General features: G+C 35.4%; 5 protein-coding genes across 6 annotated transcripts; 2 read left to right on the forward strand and 3 right to left on the reverse strand.

Moving 5' to 3' along the window:
* LOC110857894 (ATP-binding cassette sub-family B member 6, mitochondrial) lies at nucleotides 1–4,309 on the reverse strand. Its single transcript, XM_022106508.2, has 10 exons — nucleotides 4,119–4,309; nucleotides 3,486–4,047; nucleotides 2,855–3,069; nucleotides 1,890–2,509; nucleotides 1,617–1,824; nucleotides 1,351–1,529; nucleotides 1,151–1,280; nucleotides 1,036–1,077; nucleotides 722–942; nucleotides 1–417 (listed from the first exon to the last, which is right to left on the reverse strand). The coding sequence occupies exons 1-10, from the start codon at nucleotides 4,155–4,157 to the stop codon at nucleotides 327–329; spliced, it is 2,307 nt and encodes a 768-aa protein (XP_021962200.2). The 5' UTR covers nucleotides 4,158–4,309; the 3' UTR covers nucleotides 1–326.
* A 1,788-nt stretch (nucleotides 4,310–6,097) lies between these two features.
* LOC110857682 (cytochrome P450 2J5) lies at nucleotides 6,098–10,335 on the reverse strand. Of its 2 annotated transcripts, none has more exons than XM_035858150.1 (8): nucleotides 10,159–10,335; nucleotides 9,360–9,483; nucleotides 8,969–9,090; nucleotides 8,359–8,638; nucleotides 7,826–7,996; nucleotides 7,442–7,518; nucleotides 7,159–7,339; nucleotides 6,098–6,717 (listed from the first exon to the last, which is right to left on the reverse strand). In XM_035858150.1, exons 1-8 carry the CDS (start codon nucleotides 10,265–10,267, stop codon nucleotides 6,264–6,266), a joined length of 1,518 nt encoding a protein of 505 aa, XP_035714043.1. In that variant the 5' UTR covers nucleotides 10,268–10,335; the 3' UTR covers nucleotides 6,098–6,263. The 2 variants fall into 2 exon arrangements, with proteins under 2 accessions (XP_035714043.1, XP_021961978.1); XM_022106286.2 differs by lacking the exon at nucleotides 10,159–10,335 and adding an exon at nucleotides 9,598–9,617.
* A 1,733-nt stretch (nucleotides 10,336–12,068) lies between these two features.
* On the forward strand, nucleotides 12,069–13,686 carry LOC118438293 (deleted in malignant brain tumors 1 protein-like). The gene is made up of 3 exons (XM_035858244.1): nucleotides 12,069–12,261; nucleotides 12,683–13,036; nucleotides 13,572–13,686. The coding sequence occupies exons 1-3, from the start codon at nucleotides 12,131–12,133 to the stop codon at nucleotides 13,684–13,686; spliced, it is 600 nt and encodes a 199-aa protein (XP_035714137.1). The 5' UTR covers nucleotides 12,069–12,130.
* Nucleotides 13,687–15,816: 2,130 nt separating this feature from the next.
* On the forward strand, nucleotides 15,817–20,688 carry LOC110857895 (cubilin). The gene is made up of 10 exons (XM_035858245.1): nucleotides 15,817–15,915; nucleotides 15,978–16,025; nucleotides 16,096–16,306; nucleotides 16,702–17,055; nucleotides 17,165–17,273; nucleotides 18,908–18,922; nucleotides 18,994–19,048; nucleotides 19,255–19,465; nucleotides 19,998–20,351; nucleotides 20,574–20,688. Exons 1-10 carry the CDS (start codon nucleotides 15,864–15,866, stop codon nucleotides 20,686–20,688), a joined length of 1,524 nt encoding a protein of 507 aa, XP_035714138.1. The 5' UTR covers nucleotides 15,817–15,863.
* Nucleotides 20,689–20,887: 199 nt separating this feature from the next.
* On the reverse strand, nucleotides 20,888–23,142 carry LOC110857678 (trypsin-2). Its single transcript, XM_022106282.2, has 6 exons — nucleotides 22,764–23,142; nucleotides 22,400–22,703; nucleotides 21,921–22,030; nucleotides 21,710–21,856; nucleotides 21,363–21,392; nucleotides 20,888–21,203 (listed from the first exon to the last, which is right to left on the reverse strand). The coding sequence occupies exons 1-6, from the start codon at nucleotides 22,810–22,812 to the stop codon at nucleotides 21,031–21,033; spliced, it is 813 nt and encodes a 270-aa protein (XP_021961974.1). The 5' UTR covers nucleotides 22,813–23,142; the 3' UTR covers nucleotides 20,888–21,030.
* Nucleotides 23,143–27,529: the final 4,387 nt, after the last annotated feature.

A 27,529-nucleotide genomic window follows, 5' to 3' on the forward strand; every position in this document is an offset into this window, starting at 1 on the left:
TTCATGTATCACAATAAATAAATTGACACAATTTATTCCCTGATCTTTATTTAAGTAAGTATATTTTCTATATAAGACAATGACGTATAATTTTACGCACATAAACAATAAGAAATAGGCCGTTTCACACTTGTAGTGGTTAAATTCTTCACATTAAAGTTTTTGACTTATGACTTGGCTTTTGCTCATGGGAAATAAAATTCATGTCTTAAAATTCTTTAAGTCCATGAAAACCTATTTCTGAATTCGACTCCTACATACATAAGTATTTCATGTCTTGCAGTCTCCAAAAATTAATGTATATTTCATGAAAAGTCAAACACTTATCAACTAGTCACTGTTTCATGATCTTTCTTCTCCAACTGTTCTAACCACATGGACGCGTACTCCCCACCTTTCTCCAGGAGAGCTTCATGTCTGGAAATTGATTTTAATTCATTTTCATGTTCGCGTTTTCTCTCGTAAATAAATTAACTGCATTTTTAAAGTAGAATAATGAGGTAATTCACATAGGCCTTGGTAACTTTGTAAAATCCGCAAATTCTGCAAACTTTTAAAAAATTTTGCAGATATTTCTAAGCAAAATCAGCTTGCAAATTTTTGTAAACTTTCTCAGATCAAGATTCAATTTGTAAAAGTAAGTTAAATTATTTTAAAAATTTACGGATTTTATAACGTAACCAAGAACTGCGTGAATTGTCTCGTCATGTATTTAACTTACGATCCACTCTCAACTATTCGTCCTGCCTTGAGCACGATAATTTCGTCTGCATGTGTTATCGTCGACAGTCTGTGAGCAACTATCAAACTGGTCCTATTTTTACAAATGTTTTTGATAACGGATTGAATTTTTCGTTCCGTTTTTGTATCAAGGGCGGAAGTAGCTTCGTCGAGGATAAGAATTGGAGGATTTTTCAGAACAGTTCGGGCAATTGCAATGCGCTATAAATAGATAGAATTAAATACGATCCACGATAATAAAACATGTGCAATAAATATGAAAATCTAGCGTTTAAAATCTTCATAAATTTATACCTGCTTCTCCCCTCCGCTAAGCTTTAAACCTCTCTCTCCCACCTGAAAACAATGTGAAATTTATATTATATCATTTATTTACCAATTTTAATTTTCAACCAGATATCCAGCTCACCTTGCTGTCATATTTATCTGGAAATTCTAAAATTGCGTCGTGAATGCAAGCACATTTTGCTGCATGTTGGACATCATCTTGTGTTATTTGACTCATTTCATCAGTAGATTTGCCATACTTTATGTTATTGCTGAAAGAAGATAAGTTCATATCTTCAAAACTTAGCCTTATGAATGTCAGATAAAATTATGCATACGTACGTAATGGTATCATCGAACAGTACACAATCTTGAGGAACAACTCCAATTGCTCCCCGGAGAGAAGCTTGTGTAACTTTGGTTACATCCTGATTATCAATTAAAATCCGTCCAGATGACGAGTTGTAAAGTCGAAATATCAATTTCATAACGGTCGATTTGCCCGAGCCGGTTGGACCAACCTGTGGCAAATGCAATTAAGTATTTAATTATTTAGTTATTGTTAATCACCTAAAGTGCAAATTCAGATTATTAATGTACATATTTACCAATGCCATAGTTTTTCCAGCCTCCACCCTGAAGCTTATCTCGGAGAGGACTTCCCTCTCTGGCACGTAGCTAAACGACACATTTTCAAATCTAACCTCTCCCTCAGCGACCTCTAAATTAGGAGCATTTGGATCATCACAAATTTCTGGGGTGAGTTCCAATAAATCCGCAACGTCGGCCGCGTTAATTATAACTTTCTGTCCCCACCTGTTAAATATTACGCATAATCAATACATCTGTACAACGACATCAAAACCTTGTACACAACTTACTCATACATCCAACTCATAGACTCGAATGGTTCATAAGTACTCCAAAAGAACGCTTCTAGCATGACATAGTCACCCAGTGTGAGCCCCGAGTCTCCCAGGACCATCCAGTAACACCACATTTTCGCCGCCGTCTGTCCCACTGTTCGGACCACATTCTCCAAAAACCAGGACGTCGTCGAGGCAAATTTAGAATTAAATTTGATCAGAATCGACTCCTGAAATGCTTCCTTGAACCTGTCCACTTCGTAACGCTCCTTGCAAAAGTATTTCACCGTCTCATAGTTGAGCAGAGCGTCCACGGATTTCTTCATCTTTGCCTTCGAATCCTTCTTGTTTATCTTTTCGAAACTGCTTTTCCACAGGGACAGCAAAAATTTGGCTATCACGAGGAAACCCGTGGTGAGCAGGACGATGCAAGTTATCCTCCACGGGTATCGAATGGCGAGGTGGGCTATGGAGACGAATAAGTATAACCACTCGGGAATCACTTTGAGTAACATTTTTCGCAAAAAGTAGGTAAAGTCGGAGGACGCCGACTGCAATTTGGTGAGACGGCCGCCCGTCCCTTCTTCCAAGTGCCAGCGAACACTTTGATGTTGAAGTTTGGTGTAAATCTCGACCTAGGAAAAAAATTAGTCTGTGTAAACAAGTACCCTGGTTGAAAATTTTGATCGTTTTTAGCAGAAATTTTTTCCCATTTTCTGTATGTAGAAAAACTGTATGCTGAGCGATGTGTACAGAAAATTTTGCAAAGTTATGCAGGTACGTATATGCAAATTATTACAAATACATACGTTCTGCAAAATGAAACCTACAGAAAATATCTGCAAGATTGTGCAAAAAAGTATGTAGAGTTCTATGCAATACGCATATAGCGTTAGCAGATTTCAGCAGAAATCATCACAGTGATTCCAACCAGGAATATTCTGTAAAATGTACAAAATGCCGCGGTGAATGAAATTTACCTGCAATCTGCCTGCCGAGTCAGATTCAACATTTCTCCACAAGTAGGTACGAACATTATGACTGATCCCGTAATGTGAGGTCAAGTCTAAGAAGGCTGCAAAGAGGAGTAATTCCCAGCGAAAGTTGGCAAAATTCAGCTCGATCTTGGTATCTGTGTGGCTTTCGTCATTGTCCGTGTTATTAGTCACGGATGAAGTGAAAGTCATGGAGTCCACTGAAAGAAGGAAATAATGAGGTGAATAATTGCATGTGGTTATTAATTAAGAGAGAAACGAAATGAGGCGTAGTTATTGTCCTCCTTCTGTCTGCCAGTACATTAGCGGATAAACTTTTTGGAGTTCTGTTCACAACGCCGTGATGAAGAGGTCAAGGGTCAAACATATCGAGTTTCTTGTTTTAACAGCGCGGGGATTTCAGAAATCGTAGGGAATTCGGCATACGCCGATTTCGTGTAAACGAGGTCAAAGATCAAAAATGTCCAAACGTCAGAAATGTCAAATTCTCGAGTTTGGTAGCAAATAAAGCATATTATGCATGTAGCATTTTTCAACACTCCATTTCCGCTAGTTCATTATATCTGTTGCTCTATTTTATTTCATAACAACGCTAGCTTATCTATTTTTTTCTTACCAACTCGTTTATTCAAAACTTGCTGGTACAAGTCCAAGGGAAGATCGATGAGTACTAAAAGTACACAAATTCCTGCAGACACTCTCGCTTCATAACTTTTCGGGAGAAAGTATGGCTTCAGCAGAGATACAACTTTCCTCGTGTGTGCGATTGATTTGGTTATCTCGAGTTTATGATAAGCCTCAACTAGTCTATCACCGTATAGTTCATTCAATAATAAAATTCCCACGGATAAATATCTTACTAAAAATGCTAAATAATAATATGCAAAATATGTGGCTTCATCACTTTCTAAGCTGGAAAGGATTTGAACCAATTTGTAAAAAACGACTACATTTTGGACTACGAATAATCTACTTATCCATGATATAAAATTCTTTTCATTCTTCTCAATTTCGAAAATTTCAGTTAAAAATGGTAAACTAAATACTTTCAGAGCTAATGCTAGAGTAAAAAATAATTGAATATGATGAAATATTAGCGTAATGTCGATGGAATTTGATTCCGGCAGTACAAAAAATTCGAATAAGGATACGATCGAAGTAACGCCAACTACAAGTTTCTGAAAAATACACAAACAATTCTATTGTATAAAATCTATTCAAAATATGTAATTTACTTATTCAGGCTTACGGAAACATTCAATTTTATTTTTGTGGCTTGGAGATCCATAGTTTGATATAGTTTTAAGTTAACTATTTAATTTTTTAAATTTGAGATCGAGTATTTAAGGAATATTCTTCCACCGGAGGTGAACAAGTAGTAAGAATGAGTATGGGAAAGCACGCTCTTTTTACCGACATTGACATAGGGAATGGATCAATGAAAACCCATACATACGTTGTAACAACGTTTGTTGGTTGACAGAGTACATAGCCCATTCACAAATTGTTGTGTACTTATAAACGTGCGATAACGTCGGCTTTTTGCATGCGATTATCTATGGTGTGTGACGTGAAGCCAGGTTTTAGGTATTGCCTGATGAAATATATTGCATGCAAAACAAGTTCTGAGAAGGCAGCGTGATATTAGCGAAACATGACTATGACTGGAAAGTACATTTGTATGCATAGATCGTATTTGTATGTATGCATATTAGTAGGAAAGCAATCCAGGTTTCCGTCTGACATTGTGGAGTATTTACTTGTATGGGTCGTAAGATAAATCAATACGATTTCTGCCTCGTGACCCTGTGCCTTTTGTTACATTGATAAAGCTATGAACTTATGTAATTATGTATGCACTCTCATTACTGTTCACACTTACGATTTACTTCATAGAGAATGAAAAAATTACTAAACCATCATTATCATTCAATAAATTAGTGCTTAATTAGTGAATAATTTTTTCAAAATTTTTGATGCGATGAATATTAAATGATATTTAGCCAGTTTTCGTCCAAAACTTTTAGTACATAAAAAGTGGTGTTATAAGGTTTCAAATCAGTGTAGAATTTTAGATAACTGAATCTTACCCCCATTTTGTATGGTAGGAAAATATAGAATTTCTTTAAAATATGAAATTCCCTGTGTTAATTGCACTTCATTCATTTTTATGCACTTGGATGCATGTTTTTGCTTATGCGTTTTGCACATTTGTATGCACTTCATGCGTAATTTAGTATTTGTATGCAATGTATGAGTTTATATGCATTTGTATGTATGCACTTTTATCCAATGCATGTATAAAAATAATGTGTGCATATTGATTCGTAAATTTAGATAGTTACCCTTTGTCAAAAGTTACCATTCAATTTATCATCACTCATTACACAAAACTGTTACTCCCCACCAATGAATACAATTAAAATTAATTTAAGTATCTATCTAGGTGGCCCGACCAATGTGCAAAGACAAATGTGCAAACGACAAATGTGCAAAGACATTTGTGCAAACGATAAATGTGCAACCTGACAAATGTGCAGCCCGATAAATGTGCAAACGATAAATGTGCAACCGATAAATATGCAGGAATTTTTCCAACAAATGGTGCAATATATCTTGATATAATTTAAACATAAAATCAAATTACATCTCCTCAAAAACTAAAATTTGAAACATTAATTTTGTGGTGGCATCCCGTATGATGTCTGTTGAAGCTGTAGATCTTATATTGAGCAGTATTAATTTATTGTTAACTTAATATTTTACTAAATTATATTTTTATGGTGCATAAATTTCCTGGTACATACATCTTCGTGAATTCGTGAATTTTAGCCTATCGTATAGGCTGGAATTATGTACATATAAAAATTCTAAATTTCAATGAAATAATTCGGGATTTACTTATTTGCTGTTATTTTAAATTCTGTCCCCGCGGGGTGTCCCTAACTAAAGTTTAATTGTCACTAGCTAAATTTAGCATTACAGTGATTCGACACGGGAATTTTATTATTAAATTGACAGGGGTCAACCCCGTTATAATGATGATTAGTAATATTTAATAAGTATAAAATCTGCATTATAAGATCTCCAGCTTCATAAGCTTCACCACAAAATTAATGTTTCAGAATTCTTAGTTTTTTGATAAGATGTAATTTGATTTGAAGTGTAAATTATATCAAGATATATTGCACTATTTGTTGGAAAAATTCCTGCACATCTATCGGTTGCACATTTATCGTTTGCACATTTATCGGGCTGCACATTTGTCAGGTTGCACATTTACCGTTTGCACAAATGTCTTTGCACATTAGTCGTTTGCACATTTGTCTTTGCACATTTGTCACCCCATCATCTATCTACATTAATAACATGACCTAATTTAGTCTAAATGATACTAATTCAATCTATCCTTAAATATGACGGTGTACTGTTGCGGGCTCAGGATGAATCCTGGCTTCGATTTTAATCCAGGATTAGCCTTGGGATCATTTGGATCAAATTTGATTTCGAACTTTTGGCAAATGTTAGCCGTGTAGAGGAAAAGTGTGTCTCTCGCCATCGTTTCGCCGGCACATTGTCGTCTCCCCGTCGAAAATGGAATCAGGGCTTCGTGTTTCTTAAAGGTTTTTCCGTCTGGACTAAGAAAACGTTCTGGTCGGAAGTTCTTCGGATCGCCCCAGATCTTTGGGCTGAAATGGATCCCGTACTGATTTGCCATAATTCCGGTATGTTTCGGGAAAGCGTATCCCTTGTACGTCACATCGGTCAGAGTTCGATGTGGGGCTCCGACTGGGGCGCCGGACGAATAACGAAGCGCTTCACTGATAAAGGATTCGGTGTAGGGAAGGCTGAAAATATTTTGAATATTTAAATGCCAATGTTAATTTCAACTCTAAATTTACGACTTTGGAAATTTACCACTTCACGCAGCCATTTAGTAAATTTAGTAAAATTATTTTACACTCTTTTATAAAATAAAAAAACGCCCTTGATCTGACAATGAGTAAGTTTGCAAAAATTTGTAAGCAATATTCCTTCGAAATGTTTGTAAAATTTTGTAATAGTTTGTAACTTTACACAATTTTCGGATTTTACAAAGTTACCATCGACTGGGCGAATTTCTTCGTTTTTGTATATACATCTAAAATTCTGAATGGTTATTATTTTAATCCGATCAGTTGTTACGGAAATTTTAATAGTTTTAGAGGAAAATGATCGAGATATTAAAATTAGGTGTTTTTTAAATTGTTCATCTAATAAATTACATGCTTTTGTTAAAAGAAACTCACTTCGGTCGATCCGTTAAACTGCAATGTCTAGAATTTCCAACCACTGTGTCAATCTCTTCCTGTAATTTTTTCTGCACTTCAGGAAAAGTCGACAAGTAGAGAAATATCCAAGAAAGTGTCGTCGATGATGATTCTGACCCAGCTTCAAACAAGTCTTTGATAACACCGATGAGTTGACGATCTGTACAAAATTGTAAAGATTAATTTTAATATTAAATAGGTCACAATTTGCAGATGCAAGTGTATGAAAACAAATATGAAAATAAGTGCAAAATTCACATACTTCCAACGTCCTTGTAGAAGGGAGACTCCTCATCTTTACAGGAATTAATCTCGCCTAAGAATGAGTCCACAAAATCCCTGCATATTAAAGTACAAATTATTAATTACAAATTAAATTTAATATTTTGCCCATTAATCCGTTAATGAATTTATTGGTTTTTGAAATTTGTTGAACACTGGGGGTATTCTCTACAAATTTGCATGTTCGCATCGCAATATAATTTTGCAAAAGAATTTGGAGATGTGCAAGTTCGCAAATGAATGTCCAAGCCAAAATTTTTTGCAAATTTATGAAATTTGATTTTTTGACCATGCGAACTCGTAATGAATACCCCCAATTGTTACGTCTTTATTCAGACGTAACGACACATATCTGTCCACTCACCTTGGACTACCTTCCGTGTAGGTTTCCTTGTGTTCTTGTACAATTGAGGAGAAAAGGGCTTTCAGATTTTCCAAGTGGTTGCGCCACAGAGTGAGACCCTTAAATCCAACATATCTCAATAATGGTAACATAATTCCTGGTCCGGCTCCTTTGGAGAGCTCGTCCATCGTTCTAAAATGCAGACAGGTGATCATTTAAAAATCAATTAGATTATATATTTGTTTTGCATATTCTAAGTAAGTCATGATTTTCATTATACATTAAACATTCAAATTTTCCAAAAACAGGGTAGAATTTGCAATTTCAAAACTCAATTAATAACCAATTTACAAGGATTTTGGGGGAAAATTATGGGAAAATTTTCCTGAATATTTTATAAATTTTCTAGACTAATATGAATATCGTGCATATTCTATAATCATATTTTTGAGAAAAACTTTCAAATTGAAATGATTCGTTAATTTATCATCACAACCCACAAAACACATGCTTATCTTATAGTAAAATAACTAAAATTCAAATTATCAAATTACTCTGTAAAATCTTTCGTCAACTTCAAAATCGCAGGATCTTCCTGCTTATATCGCTTCCCGGTGACCAGCGTCCATACCGAGTTGACCACAGCGACGGCCATCCGCTGCTTGACATCTCGAACGGGAAGACCTTCCTTGGATTTCATCCAGTCCAAAATTTCTCCAAGTTCGTCCATGATCAGACCTTCCATTGTGCTCTTGCCAAAACCAAAATCTCGCAGTTGGCGGAGTGTGAATCTTCTGAGGTCCTCCCAGTGTCGCCCTTCCGTATTAATTACCCCTGAAAAGTCAAATGAGGATTTATTGCTATGCAAATCATTTGGAAATTTGAAATCCTACTGTATTAAAATATTTAATTTGATAATAAGCATCGTCATCTCTTTCACTACAGCAAAAATGGTTAATCTTAAATATTTAGAATCGCAACTCATTTAGCAAGTATTTGACTGAAGTATGTACATATGTACATACGCGAAATATGTGCTGGGTAAGTTTGGGAGCAAAAATTGTTTCGTTTGAAAACAAAGATTTTGCGAAATCTTCTAAATTTTATAATCCTTCACAAATTTGTTGATACACATGCTAAATTTGCTAGACTTGTATACCTTACCATGCATTTGTCCATTTGTGTAGAGATCATTTACACCTTCGGCAGGATTTAATCGCCCTGCGAAGGCTGGTTCTTGAGAGAACATTTCCTTCACCATTTTTAAATCCGAGATGACATAAACTCTAGAAAATTAATTATACCAATTAATCTATAAATTTTAAAAGATGCACAAATTAAAATATGTATATCCTATTGTTAACTCGAAATACATTAATTCATTACTATACACGCAGAAGCTGTGGGTCATTAAGGATTATATTATAGCTGATATGGGAGGACCTTGTCGTCATTGAAGGGGTATTTTAGGGGACCTTAATTCAACGCATTTACAGCCTTTTAAGTACAACACTGTAAGTAATGTAAATATTAAATAAACTTTTGCTTAACTTACGTCTGACTTCCCATCCTTGCCGAATAAATGTCACCGTATTCCTCCGCCCACTTTACGAACGACATGAAGGGGAATTTCCAATCCATTTGCAAAATATTGCCGATAAATGGAAGTCCCCATGGGCCTAAAAAATCCACATTATTTATTTCATCATTTTAGCCCAATAAATTTTATCCGTATGCCCTAATAACTGCATAATAGTATTTCTTACGAACTACATATATACATATGTAAATACCTTAGGTATTATACCTATTTGCATGATTTTGGAAATGATCGACTACGATCCTCCCTAAAATTGTGGTCAATTTTTAATTTTTTTAAGGTTTTTTGTAATTTTTTTTACTGCACTAGTTTTTCTGCCCCATCATTTATAAAAGAACAATTACAATTGTTATTTATTACTGAATTTTTCTAATCCTAATACTTCCATATTTAAAAAAACGCTTTATGGATTTATCTCGAAAGCATGCAGTAGGTATTTTTAACATAAGTATAATAAATATACCTAAAAACGAAAAAAACTCAATACAAAAACAGCACCCAGCCAAATATGCAACCTTCAACTATTTATTTGTACGTGTGTAAATATTTGTGTCCCATCGTTGAATAAGCAGATAGAGACAAAGCGAGTAACTTTGCATGAGTAGCTTCACTACATTTTCCACATGGATAAAATCTTTGTAAATATTACCAAACACTTTCAAACACAAAATAAAAATTTATAAAAATTCAGAATTATGCAACAGAGAAAAATAAAAATACTAAATAATTATCAATATAATTTCTAAATACTTACCTGGAGGAATTTTCCCTTCTAATTTCGGCTTATTTTCTTTTCTCGTAATATAATAAAATATAGCAGCAACTACGACCAACCCTCCAACCAACGGTAGAGACAACACCATTTTAAAATTCTCGTTAAATTAAAAATAAAAACTTACAATACCACAACTTTATAGAATAAAATCACTCTTTCATCTCAACCAGCAAACTGAGCTAGACTCGCTCACATGCTGAATACATATACTCATTTTTTGCATGCAAAAAACATGCCTTTTTAACCCAGCAACGAGTTGAACTCAACACAACACAACAACCTTGAGTCAATGAAATCATAACATCATCCACTCAAACATTAGACAATCTCCAGCAGGAAAATGTTCTGCCCATTGCCCTGCATCTTATTTATACACGCAATTCTGTATGTTATGCACATGCACAAATTGCGAAAAATTTGGCGGAGTCACATTTTTAGTTACTCCCTACTTGACTAATTACTTCATAATTTACCGGTAATGATTCGTACAGAATTGGCAATGATTGTATATTGATTGGTCAATTTTTCATTGACGGGTATGCAATCTTGTAAATTGTGACTTACGGAGATGTTTAGTTACTTGGATATCTCATAAGTATGCATGTAAGCTTTGGTTTATACATTGTTTATTATATTGGACGTGTATTTTGTAAAATTGGGCTCAATTTTTTTATACGTTTCTGATAAAAAATTTGTTTTGTTTTAATGTATTAATAACCATGGTACCACTCTCATGGAAATGCGTAATTTGATATTTTGTAATCGAAAATCACTGCAGACTAACTTTAATTGTAAAGACTTTAACATCATTATACATGATTGATACATATCTATGACTTAGAGAATAAGTAATTGGAACCAATACTAATTAATAAATAGTTTGCTAAAATATGTATGTATTTCTTATTAAAAAATATGATATATACATTTATTGAATATTTTATTAGGATTATTTAGATCATAACAAGCTATGGGCGGCATATTACATGGTAACAAAAATGATGCAGGATAAAGATTTATTAATAATTCTGATTTTAAATCTGAAAATTTAAAATAGCATTATAAACATCTTGTTGGTGTGCACACACTTTTTCTTGACATGTAACATTCAAAATGTTACATAAAATTTTGTCTTTTCAGCATTAATGTAAAAAAAACAGATTGTGTGGTGGGTGTGTATGTTAAGTCTATCCCAGGAGCCTACTTAAACAGTATATAAGTGTATGGATAACTTCAAGAAGCAAATAGTCTGCCCAGTGACCTGCCTTTTGATTTCGTACACACGAATTTAAATATATATGTTGTGCTGATTCATGAATCATGTGTCGGTGTTGCATTATTAGAGTTAATTTTTTTTGCTGATTATATGTATAGCATTCTCATTATTTACTTCTCTGGTTGTATTTTTTATTAAGAAAACCAAATTCATAATGCTCAAGTGCACAATTTACATCTGCAAAACCGTATCTTACTGCTCCCGTTATTTATCAATAATCTTGCGTAAACAAAAAACAACAAGTACTCAACATTGAAAATCAATTATTCTACGTCATTCTCATGGCGGTTTATAAACCGCTGATCATTTGGGGTGGGATCAGTCTCGAAATATGTAAGTCAAACCCAATATTACTTCAATATTCTACAACATGAATTCCCACATCGTCGTAATTATTTCCCTCTTGGTGATCACAGCTTCAGGTAAAAATACTACCTTAAAAAATTAAAGCTTGATCCCTTATTACCTCAAATTTTAGCTGCGCCAAATGCATCTCTGCTAAATGAAGAGGATCCGTCCCCCTTTTAAACAGTAACAAAAACCCAATTGACAAAATCCATTACCCAATCACTTTAGTAATATCGTATTTTCAAACTAGTTACGACATGCGGTGGGCTAATTGACTCATCCTCGGCTACGATAAATTTTCAAGCGGGAGGATCCATCCGAGCCGACATGAGATGCGTTTGGATGGTCCAAACCCCCAGCGTAAATAATCGATTCACTCTGACCTCTGGACTAGGAGGAGACGACGGGATCTATGTAGCCACTTATAACTACGGAAATATAGGCAGGCAACAAAAAATGTGCGGGCGTTTTTTAAAATTCTGTCAGGAAAATTGCAATCGTTCCCTGTGTGGAACCAGGTCTTCGTATTTGTTAAATATATGTTTTCGCCCATTCCGGAAACCTACACAGTTTAAATAAGATTAAGCAAAATTTACTCAAGGTTGGGTAAAAACGAGGATGACACAACCAAAAGGTAAAATTTATCCAAGGTTGTGCAAAATTTATGCACGCGTTGGACATTAAACATTACCTTTTGGTTAAATATTACACAACTTTGGACAAATTTTGCAAATTGTTGGATAAGTTTTACCCTATGGTTGTGTCATCCTTGTTTAATACCCAACCTTGAGTAATTTTACTTGTTTTTATTAGAGGGTAGATACACATATCTTCGCCAGATTTTACATTTTTTGCTGTAATTGTACCACTCTTTTCTAGATCTATCGTTGGTCAGAACTACACCATTCCTGCGCATCACCTAATCATCACCCTTAGCGTGGGTCATTCCCCTACGAGGGGATTTTCCTTGTCCTTTTTCTCCTCCGGGCTAGCCTTTTATGACGCACTGACCGGTTATGCCGACCTTACGACAACCTCTGGGAATTACGTGTACCCTCAGAATGGGGAGAACTACAAAAATAATGAAGACGCCGTGTTCTTCATCGTCCCCGCGGTTCCAGCCCAACCCACGCTCCGGTTTATTTATGTGGACCTTGAGTCCGACTTAAATTGCGTGTACGACTATGTCACAATCTATACTTGGTTCGACAACGATTACAAGCAGGTGGCACGGTGGGTGAGATATTTTTTGGGAAAAAAGAGTTGTATTTATTTGGATAATTTTTTGAAATTTCCTGCACTGAACTGCAAAAATTGCAGGAAATAAATGCTGCCATTTATACATATGTATGTACATACTGCGCCTACGGTTTGATTTTTAAAGGAGAACCTGCCTACCAGAAGCTTTGCATATTAAAAAACTTAAGTTTTAGTTTCGAAAAATCAAATCATAATTATTTCGTACATTGTCCGCTATGTTGCGCTTGTTTTTTGGATTATTGCAGGAATTTATGTATGTCTGCAAAAAATAAATTTATTGCAGTACTATCTTGCAAGTGTTTTTTACGAAAAAACTGGCAAGTCAAGAATAGTTTCAAAATGTAATTTCCTGTAATTAATTGGATTTAAGTTCGTTCGTAATGATGGTTAGCATTTATTTCATTTCAATTAGTTAAAATATGAATTTTCCCATCCTTCGAATCAAAAACTTTGAAGATTTCCTGAATTTCGAAAATAATTTTGAAACACTGAAATCTAAATATTTCAGAGTCTGTGGAGAAACACTTCCTCCGACGGTCACTTTCGTTGAAGGCGCTGGTCTCGTCACATTCCGATCCGATGGCTACATGAACCGTCGCGGATTCAAGTTTGAATGGGCTTAAAATTCCAAGTTACAATAATTTTATGTAAGACAAAGGTGGCTAAATATTATCATGATTGAATTTTCTAGAAATAAAATCATTATCATACTCGGATCTGACTGAAAGATAATTTTTTCCATTTATTAACCTATAGTTGTCCGTCTTTCTGAGAATGTTCACTGTCACTAGTAAGTCACTTAGGTCACCGCATATTTTCTCATATTGGTCATACGTATTTTCGATTTTGGAACATATTCATATTCTCGATCATTATTCGTTATTTTGTTAAATATAAGACTTTTGGCCAAATTTTAAGATTTGCATTGCAGACTAAATTGCCAAATAGATAAATAAATCTCCTTGACACCAAAATTTCTTCAAAAACGGAATATTTCTTCGGTATTTTGTGGAAAACTCGATGGTAAGGAGTGGATTTTTTTTCGATATTTTTCTCCCCAAATTTTGGAATTTTCCCTATACCGACCAATGTTAAAAAGTGGATTTTCGTGTTTTTCGTCAAACAACTAAAAAATTGGACACTGGCTGAAAATTTTGCTTGGTTGCTATCAGGTGTAATTATGAAATCAACATGGTACCAAAGGGAAATTTTATTAAAAATCAGGAGTCCGAAGGAGGTTAACCTCAAGGCAACAGTTAATTTATTAATCTACTCTAATAAAGTGTTAGTATGATCCCTGGGTCCCTGGGTCCGTCTTCGCAATGCAAATTGCCCCATACAGTAGACAAAGAAGGAAGCGGAGCAACCACTGCATGCATGCACTGCACTGCATGAATAAATGAATACATGAACATGTACACCCCACATACATACATCACTCATCAATAGTGGTTATCATGATAAGTGATCGTGATAAACACTATTAATTAATTATTTTAGTTTGAGAAACTCTACCCACAGCGAGTGGCATGTCAATTCGAATGTATTTTTGACGCTGAATCCAACGCCGTCAATGGTTTTGACCTGCGAGGCCCCCGTGACCTCGCCGTGACCGTGGTGTCCAAATCTGGCTTATTCGTGATGTCGCATATCAATTCGAATGTATTTTTGACGCTGAATCCGAATCCGTCAATAGCTTGGCGTTAATTGTAGAAGTTAACGGGGTTTATGGAACTTAACGGGAGCGTGAAGCGTGGGAATTTAAATAGTTAGCTATGCAGTTACTCCCACGCGACGGGAATTTAAGTAATTAACTATTCAACTACTCCCACAGGGGGGAATCAAATTTTACTGTGACCAGGTTAATTAAAATGCAGTATGACTTGGGCAAACCCTCAGTCTGATGTATGTATGTAGTATGACAAAGTCTCCACTGGGAATTATTTAAAATATAGTATGACGGATTTTTCGCTTTGGGCACACCCCCCACTGGAACTCTAGAACCCGGCCTTGGCCGGGCTATACGCTAGTCAATTAATAGAATGGTACGCATTTGCATGTTTCCGTCTGCAACGCACTCCTGGATTTCATCATGCAATACAAAGTCCGATCCCACGATAGCTTTACAAATACATATCGCAATAAACTTCATTAAACAGATATACAAAAGTAGCCAAAGTGTTACCGACAGCAATAATTTGTACGACGGTATTTACACAAGTCGCAAAAATTCAACCTCAACTTTTCAACACAGGGTCGCAGTCACAGCTACGTGTATTATTTGAAATTGTTTTAAATACGTTGGTTAATATTCAAAATATTGTTGCCCACCTATGACCAAGATGTCATGCCTTTGCATTAAAACTAGGCAAAGACAATTTTGTATGCACTTCTTATGAATAACTTTCTACAATGCTATTGGATCAATTCTTACTACTAGGATAGGAATAAATTCTGGCGTTTGTTTCGGAAGCCTTGAACCGGAAGCTAGGAAGCAAAAATTGTGTTTTATTTGATAGTAGCCTAGCCATACTAGCGGAGTGACGACCAGACAGACATTCGCGTAAAGTAGCTACATCCATCAGCTTAAATTTAAATGAACCTTGGAGTGATGATTTTTATGTTAATGTTGAATAATATTTCATCGTTAATCTTGTTCCAACATAATTAAACAAACCGTCGACACCGAAAACCAATTACACTACGTCATTGTCGCGACGATTTATAAACCGATGATCTCCTGGATCGTGATCAGTCTGCGAATTAAAACAAACGTGACCTTGCTTAAACATCCCATAAAATGAATTCCTGTACCCTTAAAATTATTTCCCTCTTCATAATCGCAGTTTCAGGTAACATAATAATTTTTATGGAAAACTTTTTCAATAAAATTTGTTAATTATTCCAATTTTAGCTGCACCGAATGTCTTTCTTGAAGATGAAGCATCCCCAATTTTAAACAGTAAAAAAAAACAATTTATGAAAACCATAATTCAAACACAATTATAATATCATCTTTCCTCAATAAATAGTTACCACTTGTGGCGGGTATTTTGAGGCATCCTCGGCTACGATAAATTTTCAAGTGGGGGGATCCATCCGAGCCGACATGCGATGCGTTTGGGTGATTCAACCTTCCAACGTATATAATCAATTCACCCTGACTTCATCAGGACTAGGAGGAAACGACGGGATCTATGTAGCCACTTATCTCTACGGGAATATATCAAGCCAACGAAAAATGTATAACCTAAAAAATATGAATTCGTCTCATTCTGCATTTGACAGCAAAAAATAACAAACAAAATTATTGTTACGATTTGCACATTTTTTCAATTTTTTTTGGCCGTGAGACAGCCAAGTTTCAACTTTTTGCCATATATATATTTGCAAAGTATTTGGCTTCTAGCTTGCTTCAAAATGCTGCAAAAAAATTCGAGGTGCAAGAAAAAGTCGCCACCTAGCGGCTCAACATTTGTGCTATACTTTATCATAGGAGTTTTCTGTTAGATGGCGCTAATTTGCTAATTTGTTTCGCATATGAAACAAATTACGCCTGCAAAAAATAATTTTCGCAATAATTTCTTGAAATTGCTTTCTTTCACAGTAGATACTGTTTGTGTATTCTTCTTTTTTAGATCTGTGGTTGGCCAGAATTACACCATTGTTGGACGTCTCCTAATTATCACTCTTAGCGTGGGCCATGCCCCAACTATGGGATTTTCCTTGTCATTTTCCTCTTCAGGGGAATCCGGCAGGCAAGTCTTGACTGGTTATGCCGGACTGACGACAGCATCCGGAAATTATTCGTACCCTGAAAACGGGGAAAGATACGGTAACAATGAAGACGCCTTGTTCCTCATTGCCCCCACCGTTCCGGCACAACCCACGCTCCGATTTACTTACGTGGACATTGAGTTCGGCTCAGGATGTCTGTACGACCAGCTCGCTGTCTTTACTTGGTTCGACAATGAATACAAGCAGACGGCAAGGTGAGTGATTTATATTTTTTACAAAAACACTATTCAAATAACCGAAAAACTCTATTGTTGCCACCCATAAATAATTTCGAATTGCTGACATAAATTTAACTATTTTCAGATTTTGTGGGGACACTATTCCTACCAGTGTCACCCTTGTTGGAGGTGCTGGTCTTGTCACATTCAGTTCTGATCGCTACAATGCCTATAGTGGATTCAAGTTTGAATGGGTTTAAAATTTAAAATTTCAATGCATACTTAAAGTAAACCTAATTGTATTCTGATGGTCGAATTTTATTGAAATAAAGCAGTAGTGATTATCTTTGTAAATATTAGTATGAACTTATTTATTCGTCATGTCGACTATCTATTCAAGGAACAGCTACCAGCACATTTTCAAAATTTGGAGGCGAAGCAATTACACATTCATTATTGTTTATTGCAGCCCTATTTATATCTTCGTGGGTTAGTTGGGTCAACAGTTTAAAATTTTTCTTTATGAAAACAAGTATAATTTTGGGCAAAGAAATTAGTAAATGGGAGCAAATATTCTTCTTCATACATAACTACACGCTACATACATCAAAAATCATTCATATAATAAAATAGTTTCGCAGCAGCCGTCCTAAACTTTGGTAAGTTTGTAAGTCCAAGCCGAAAATACTTATTCTGCCCAGTGACTTGCCTTTAATATGGGTTTAACATGTAAGAGTACATATGTAAATGTCCATTCTTCAAACGATGCTAGATGCTACACAATCCTACTTATGAACAAATTTCCTAAGTAAAAAAAAAAATTTAATGCGATACATCACGTCCACGTTTTATAAATACAATTTTTTGTTTAGATGTAATATTAAAAATGTTGCATAAGATTATGTTGCGTCGCCAAAACTAAAAAAATTCATGCATTGAGTGGCTGGAAGCTTATGTAAGTGTTTTCCCGTTGTCCACCAGTTCGCACCTTCACGAGGAAAATATTCTGCCCGATGACCTGCCTTTGATTTCACACTGGTATTTATATGCTGCACATATTCGTATGTATCGATGTTGCATTACAGTTTAATTTTTTGCTGATTTCACCCTGAATTATTACTAGCAGAAAACGACAAGTGAAAGTTGTTTAGTCTGGAATCTGAGTCAGCAATTGAGATATTCAATTTATCAATTAATTGGTTCAACTGTATGTAAATAAGCGCGTATAACTATCTACAACTTACATATGTATGTACAACGTGATTTCATCACACATGTACAAAGTCTGATCAGATTCTGCCCATTCGAAGTCTGATCCTAAAACGCGCCCATCGCGTGACCTACCTAAATAAATGTACAATTATTTATGCATCAATGACCAAGATAACTTCGTATCGCATGTAAAAAAAAAGATTAACAGATATAACAAAGTATATAAGAAGTTCGTATCAAAACTAGCATTTTGTCTAAATAACCCTCGCAGAGTGACCTTTCGAGTTAGAAAGTCGGCTAAAAAAGCTGTCTTTACTTACGTGCTTTATAATTTATAAATTAGTTGTCTATATCCATAAGACAAATTATAAGAAGCTGTCGTGTTACAGAGTTATCTATTTTACTTCAAGAGAGACCGACAGACAGATGGATGGCAAAAAGTATCTTCATTTCAAATGCGTTGCTTAATAAGTATCATACATACTATGACTGATAAATCTTGTTTCGACAACAACAGGAAACGCTCGAACCCAAAATCAATTACGCTACGTCACCCTAACTACGGTTTATAAGCCGATGATCTCTTGGATCTCGATCATTCTCCGAAATTAAGTCAAACGTGACATTCATTCAGCAAAAATGAATTCCTACATTTTTGTAATTATTCCCCTTTTAGCGATCGCAGTCTCAGGTAGAATAATAATTTTTAGAGAAGACATTGTATTTAAATATGACATAATCCCGGCTTTCCTCAAATTTTAGCTGCATCAAACGTATCAAACGCGAAATGAAGAAGACCCCTCGCCAATTTTAGCCAGTAAATAAATTCGCAGAAACACAATTACCTACATAGTCCATTAAATACAGACATGGATTTTCAACAAAAAATAATTGCTAGACTGATTTTGCAAAATTTTAGAATAAATACAATATAAATACAATAATAAATTCATTTGAAACTCCTAGTCTCTCTTTCTTGGAAACCCGCTAAATCAAATGTGTAATATAATCTTTCTTCGACAGTCACCACATGCGGCGGCCTAATCGAATCCTCCTCTGCTATCATAAATTTTCAACTCAAGGGGTCCATTCGTGCTGATATGAGATGTATTTGGGTGGTACAAGCCCCCTACGAAAATCAACGATTCACCTTGATTTCATCAGGACTGGGTGAAAACGACGGAATTTACATATCCACTCACCGCCATTATGTTATTACAGAACAGCAGAAAATGTAAGTACACTGTTAGAAATCCGCATGTATTGATTTCTCGGTATTAAAGTTGCTACCGATTGGTGTTAAAATTATCCCGGTCGGTAAAAATTTGATACCAATATTGTAAAACTTTAAAACCGGGTTATTACTACACGGTATTATTTATTAATACCACGTTGGTAAGGTTATATATGAATACCACCTGGTATTATTTTAATACTGGATGTCTAAGAGTGTATGTACATGGTGGTTTAAATGTCACGCTAGAATGAAAAATTTTTCAATGGAAAAAACCCCTAAATCTCCATTAATTAAAAGATTTTGAATTGAGATTTTTAAAATCTGATGGAACACGGATGACGAAATTCTTAAAATATTGAATTTTAGAGACAACAATTTTGGTAACTAATGGAAATTTACGAATTTTTCCCATCGAAAAATTTTCCATTGTAGCGTGACATTTTAACCACCCTGTATGTGGAATGAATTTGGCTCATGCAGAGAATTTCTTTTTTTGCTCGCATATTTTCACTTTCTTACTTCATTTTAGATCGGTTGTTGGTCAGAATTACACAATTTCTGCGCCTCTCGTCATTATAACATTCAGCGCCGGTCATTCCCCCACGAAGGGATTTTCCTTGTCGTTTTCCTCATCCGGACTCCCCGTCCAGAAATTCCTAACCGGTTATGCCGACCTAACGACAAAATCTGGAAACTATTCATACCCTGTGAAGGGGAACAGCTACGCAAACAATGAAAACGCCATGTTCTTCGTCGCTCCGGCGGTTCCGGGATGTCCCACGCTCCGATTTACTTTCGTCGACGTTGAGCCCCATTCATATTGCGGGTTCGACTATGTCAGAATATTTACTTGGCTTGGCAACCAGTACAAGCAGGCGGCAACGTGAGTGAAATTTTTTTGCAGAAAGTAACAATTTAAAAGGTTTCAACAGAATTGCTTCAGCCATTTTAAAATTTTTATTAGCTTTACTTTCAAAAAATATGTGACAATAGTTTTCATTTTAATCAGAAGCATGTAGATGGACCGTTTAACTAATCTAGAAAATAATTTTTCAATACTTTAATATAAACTTACATACGTATGATATAAATATTATACTTTCAGATTTTGTGGGGACAGGATTCCTCCGAATATCACCTTTATTGAAGGCGCTGGTCTCGTCATGTTTCATTCGAGTGACCGCTTGGTGAAGAGTGGGTTCAAGTTTGAATGGGTTTAAAATTCAAAAAGCTGTCATAATATAAAACGATTTGAATATTGTTATGATTGAATTTTTTCGAAATAAAGTAGTCACTAGTATGCATACAAATTCGTATTTGCTACAATGACTGTTTATTCAGACAATTTTTTTTAGAAAATGTTAAAAATTTGGGCACGAAAGAATTATAGCTTTAATAAAATATTCACGAAGCAAAACTTTGTTTTTTATCGATTACATCGAGTTTATTATAATTTTAGATTTTCGAGAAGAGAAGTTTTATGAAGTTTAAGAATCATATTTTCAAAGTATTTGAATTCTTATAGCCGCAGTTTTGCACGTAAACTTTCATGAATTCTCCAATTACGCCATTCTGGGCTGAAGCAAGGGTTGCGCAATTGTTGATCGAATCCACTCAGCAAAGAAACTGGTTTCCGTGTAAACTCCCGGGTATCCTGCCTGTGCACAACCGCGCCCCCATGACACAATTCCACAAAGGGCCTTGTCTGCTCCACACATGAGAGGACCGCCAGAATCTGAATTTAATGATTCACTTGATAACACCAGAATTTTAAATTTTACGGTTTAAAAAATCCCCCATTTTTAAGGAATTACTTATTAAAGAAGATATTCTCCACAGTTAATTGACAAATGAATTATGGCGAAAGCATGTATTTACATAAATTTGTACTTACCCGCTTGACACGAATCCTTTCCTTCCTCGCCTAAATAAAATTTAGAATTACATTAATATGTATTTACTGTTCATGTGAAAAAATATTGCGTTCGCCGAGCCAAATTTAGCTAAAAGGTTATCTGGCAGCTTACATACATATGTACTTAATTTATTATAATATCTTAGCAACTTCAAATTCTGGGACCGAAATAAATTTCTTTTTGGGATAAACTAGTAAAAACAAATTACGCCAGGTAACCTTTTAGAATTTCTGGGGCTACATTTTTTCCACACGAGTAGTAACACATTAGTATATTATAACATAGGTATGAATCTTTGATACATAACTGTAACACCATGACATACCGTAACAAACCATGCTATCAGAAATACTGCCCGGATAGGAGGTTTGACAAGACGGTTCCGCCACGAAGGGGACATCCACCTTCATCAAGACGTCTGGAGCTGGACCTCCGCTTTGGAGATCACCCCAGCCAGCAACGGTGGCAACGGCTGGAAAAATTGCACATATTTATTTACATATTTACAAGGGCGAACCAGATGATTCTGACGGTACCGGTTGGAACAAAGTTGAGCTGTGGGATCACGACGGGTTGGACAAACTCATTGAACACGAATGGAGGATCCACCTTGAGAAGGGTGATGTCATTGGAAAATCGGAGTGGCCTGAAATTATGGCAACCTTGTTAAAAATATCCACACAAAAAATTCCCTCGAGGGGTCCCGGAATTTAAGCATTTTTGCATCTTACAAAGGAGGTCTCCCAGCGTATGATCTCCAATTTTGACAAATTAGTGTCAATCATCACAAATTTAATTGGTATAAAATCTCCCAATGTCAAACTTGTGCAGAGATATTTACACCCGAATAGGAGAAAACACGCAGTAAACTTGGAAAGGGAAAGTGTAAATTTTAAGATGCAATTTTCTCTGCAAAACCTGCCCATTGGCAGCTAGTGTCATTTGCAAATTTGTTGTTCACTCTACATAAATCGGAGAGCATCCGCTTGGCGACCTCCCTTGTTAGTCAACCCACCTCCCATAACCCGGATGGTCTATGATCGCCACGACTTGTCGCAGTTGTTCGCTGCCCTCGCCAAAAGTGAGGTTGTGCTCCCCTGCCACGACCGAGTATACAGCCGCACCCCCAGCTTGTTGCATGCAATGAGCCGCCGACACGACCCACTCGGGCGTTACGATGGATCCGCCACACCAATGCATGCTGTTCGTCCGGCCATACCGCATGTCGACGATGAAGGGAAATTCGGACCGGTCCGCCTCCACACCTCCGACGATCAGGCGAGGGCGAGGAACGTCGAGGTCGGATGGTTTCGGCATGCCTGAAAATATTAAAATTATTAAAGTATTTTCAAAAAATGTTGAATTATGAAAAAAATTACCTGACGCCATAGCCACACATGAAACAATTATGAAGATAGAAAACTTCATCTCGGATTTTCTATACTTTTTTAGCCGTTATTATCTACTTTGAGGGCGAGATGTTTGTACGGAGTGATACTTGCTGAAGGAAATTATTCCGCTTTTATACCTTATCATCGTTCGGATGATAAGGTAATTTCCTTAGTTGTGTGCAATAATCTGCGATATTATGTTCCGATTTTTACTGGTAAGTTGAGTAGTGGTCTTTCCGATGGTGAAGAATGAACACATTTTTAGCAGAAGAAATTCCATGTTAAATAAAATTCCCAAAACACTTGGTGGTTATCCCGGACAAAGTAAGTAATAAGATACATAAGTACTTTAACTATCATCCTTACATGTCAGGGACAACGTAGCTTCAAAGTGAATTAAAAACCTGAGTAACATAAGTATTTAATTGGGGAACTTGATGCTAATTATGGATCAGTGGATATTGCCATGAAATTGCCCAACGGAGATGAGCACAACAAGTGGGGCTTATCCGAACGCATTACATTTGCTGGGTGTACGTAGTACACAATGTTTGATGAGGCACGAATGAGATAAGCAAGAAACAGTACATATGAAGTGGGATTTAACGCCATTAAGTGTTAAGATAAGTATGATGGATTAGAACAAACGATATAAATAAAATTTCCCAATTATGCTGTACAAATTTTTACATTTTTATTTCATAATCACCTTTGACCAGGTGTAATGTCATACCCAAGAGAAATTTTATCAGAAAATCAAACTAATTTCTTGACGTGGACAAGTTTGGCCACTCACAAAACGCCCAAAACCAAACCTTGCATTCCTTCAGTTTAATTTTTCAGAGGAAATCTGCGCCTAATGAAGCATAAAATTTAAACAGGATTAAAACCTGTCTCTACAAATGTTGCGTTGGTAATAGAAATACATAATTAATTCACCACGCAACATGCATTATTAAGAAAAACAGCGAGTAATGAAGTCTGACGATTTTAATTTATTAATTTTATTCTTGCATAGACAAGAATAAATTGTCGTTTTAGCACGCACTATGGTTTTCTGGGACATACATATGCCAATGCATCCTCAAACATTAACTATTTAAATCTATGTTTCGACACGATTGGGTGTGCAGGCAAGGTTATAAAATAAGCGTCATTAAGTAAAACTTCCATTATTAAAAAAACATAAACTTTCTCCTGCTCACTTTTACTGCGTTTACAATTCTCCCAAATCTACCCCATTTTTATGTTATGAATTTGCCAAATCTAACCAAATTTTACGTATTGATACATATTTGCAAGAAGGAGATTAATAAATTCTCCACTAGAACCCTTTGAGTAACTCAACAAAATTTGTTTTAATTATTCATCTTGTGCTTCGTGAGATTTCTGACTGTATCCAGGTAAATAATAAAAAAGTAACATAAGCTAACCCATTTTTACCTCACGCAGTGTATTCCATTACACAAAACTCTATAATAACAGCAAGTACTCATAAAATAATCTAATAATGTCATGTAATAATTCTAAAATTCAAATCAATCAAATAATTCAAAAAAAAAGTTCAGAGAGACAAACCAGCAGGTTTGTCTCTCTCGCGATTATTATTTTTCTTTTTAATTTTTTGTGAGTTATTGACCACTCCCAATCGTCGGGTTTGTGGCATTGTCATACTCTTGGACTCCGTTAGTCAGTGGTAGATGATTTTTAACACCTGGACTTCGGCTGACCTTTAAGTGCGGCATTGTGATTTTAACGTCAGCTGGCCTCCCCTGAGTTGCAGAATAGACTCTTCCAAGTTCTTGTTCCTGCTTACTTCAGTCAGCTCTTATTTCATCAGAAAAGAATCTCGGGGGGCACACACACGCTACAAAGTTTTTTTATGGTTCCCGTCCCCTCCCACATCGTTCTCTCGCCTATTTCCGCATCCGGTTGGGCAGAATTTTTCAACATAAAGCGGGCAAAGCGGTTTAATTTGCCCTTGAACAAGAGCGCTCTGACCGACGGCGCTATATAAATCTCGATCCTATGCAGGTCTATTGTTCCAGTTTTTAAATCTCTTTGGTCAATTATTAATTGGTGAAATTTATGCAGTAATTTCAACAACCATGGCGGAATGGAATGGAATTATGAACAACATCAACATCAACGAATAGGAAGATGGATGGACAAATTTGTGGAACATGTCATCGGGCTATCGGAAAACGCCAACTCACACTATCCTGCGCCTTGTGTGAGCAAAAGCATCATCTTATATGTCATCAGAATGTAAAAAGACCAGAAAGGGGGTACACATATAATAATGTTGTACCAAATTGGGTTTGCGCTAATTGTTCTCTACAAATTAATGAGGGATCGTGTCTTATTGGGACGGATTTTCTAAACTCATCAGCGCTACTGCAGGAGGACTACGTACCCCTCCAACCTCATACGTCGCAAGCCAACGTTACGAATCATTCTTCTCAAGATTATGCATCAAGTGGTAACAACTTATTTTATGGTCTATTGGATAAGAAAATAAGGGAATGCAAAGGTATTTTATTTGCACATGTTAATATCAATAGTATTAGAAATAAGTTTGAGGAAGTGTGTAATTTCCTACAAAAGCACACTATTGCTGTATTTGCGATTACTGAATCGAACATAGACGCTGAAAGAGACTTAACGTGTATGTATCAAATTCCTGAGTATTATATGACAAGATTTGATAGGGATGTGAAGAAAGGTAAAAAGTCAGGTGGAGGTTTAATTATGTACATACATAATACGTTTAAATTTGATATTTTAGACATTGACTTTCTAATACCTGGTAGAACTCAACTAGCTATTTTGAAAGTTTATCGTGATTATATGAAGCCCTTACTTTTTACCGCGTTATATAATCCACCTGACACGGATAAAACGCAATTTCTGAAATGTTTTACTGATCTTAATGTATATTTATCGAGTTTTAAGTATGAAAGGATTACAGTGGGTGATTTTAATCTGAATTTGATTAGAAAAGGAGTATTTGATATAAATACGTATAAATTATTGTTATTAGCCAAAGAGTTTAATATGTACCAGTTAATTAAAGGACCTACACATAATAGTGGATCGCTCCTTGATCATATGTATGTGTCAAATAAGTCAGATTTCACACAATCCTTTCACTTACCATTCGCTGGATCTGACCATGATATCTGTGTTTCTGCGAGAAAGAAACTTAAAATTAAAGTATCTCCGAGAATTGTAACTTGTAGAAAATTTAGTGATATTGATTGGGACTTATTCAATAAGGACTTACAAAGTTATATGGAGAATGTAAACTGTGAAAATATTGATGTCAAACACCCTGTCAAAACTGATGTAGAATTCAATAATGTTTCTTTATATGTAATGAATACGCTTGATAAGCATGCTCCAAGTAAAAATAAGATAGTGAAGAGCAAGAATGTTCCATGGTTCAACTCCGAGATATGGAAATTGGTTAAACATAGGAATAGTCTCCTAAATGTAGCGAGAAAGTCGAATGATGATAAAAAATGGAAAATGTATCGTAAAGCCAGGAATAATGTGAGATATAATATGAATAAGGCAAAGAGAATGTATTTTCTAAACAAATTTGAGAATGTTACTGGTACTAAGAGTATGTGGAAATGTGTTGATGAATTAACTAGCTATACAAAGAAGGATTTGCAACCAATTAACTCTTTAGTTATAAATGACGTATGTACCTATGACAAAGTGGTGATGAATGATCATCTTGCTGAATGTTTTGAAGTGAATGATAATTTTATTACAAGTAATGATGATGAAATGAATGAGATGATTGAAAACTATTGTCAAAACTATGATTACTCAAAAAGTAGTAATTCTGATATTTTGCCGTTGGAAATTAAGGATGATGAGATTGAAACATGTATTTCGAAAATGAAAAATAAGCAACCTAGAGATGTTAAAATGCCACCCATCTCTGTTATTAAAAAATGTAGGGAAACATTAGTGTCTATTTATCAATGTTTTTTATGTTCTTTATTAACAAATGTATATTGCCGCAGTCCTTTAAAGCTGCAAAAGTTACGCCTTTATATAAAGGAAAAGGAAGTCGATCGAGCGGTAAAAATTATAGACCTATATCTATTCTCCACATTTATTGTAAGATCTTTGAGAGGTTTCTATTCAATAGAATAAGTATCAGAGTTAAAAATTTGTTATGTGAAGAGCAGCATGGGTATAAGCAGAATAAGTCATGCATTACAGCCTTGAAAGAATTTACGAATTATGTTTATAGTGAGATTGAGAAGCCTAAAACGAAGGTTGTTGCTGTAATGATTGATTTTTCACAAGCTTTTAATTCACTTGACAAGAATGTATTAATTAAAAAACTAATGAATGAATTTAAAATAGAACCATGGTACATTTGTATAATTAGAGAAATATTCCGAAATCGTGTATTCCGTTTTTATAATGATGACAAGTATTATCATATGCCTAGAGGTTGCTGTCAGGGTAGTTCGCTCGGGGGACTTATATATAGTTTATTCTCTAATGACTTATCGAGGAGTATCGTGTGTAATATGTTAAGTTATGCGGATGATGTAATTTTATATGCAAGTGGTAATAATTCGGATGTTGTAATGGATGAAGTGTTTGCTCAATTCAAAAATGTATGTGACTGGTGTTTAGAAAATGGTATTACAGTTAACTATAGTAAGACAAAATATATGGTATTTTTTAAGGAGCATGATACAACTGAAAAATCTGAGAGAATG

Source organism: Folsomia candida, unplaced genomic scaffold, assembly GCF_002217175.1.
Source record: "Folsomia candida strain VU population unplaced genomic scaffold, ASM221717v1 Fcan01_Sc019, whole genome shotgun sequence".
Taxonomy (NCBI): Eukaryota; Metazoa; Arthropoda; class Collembola; order Entomobryomorpha; family Isotomidae; genus Folsomia; species Folsomia candida.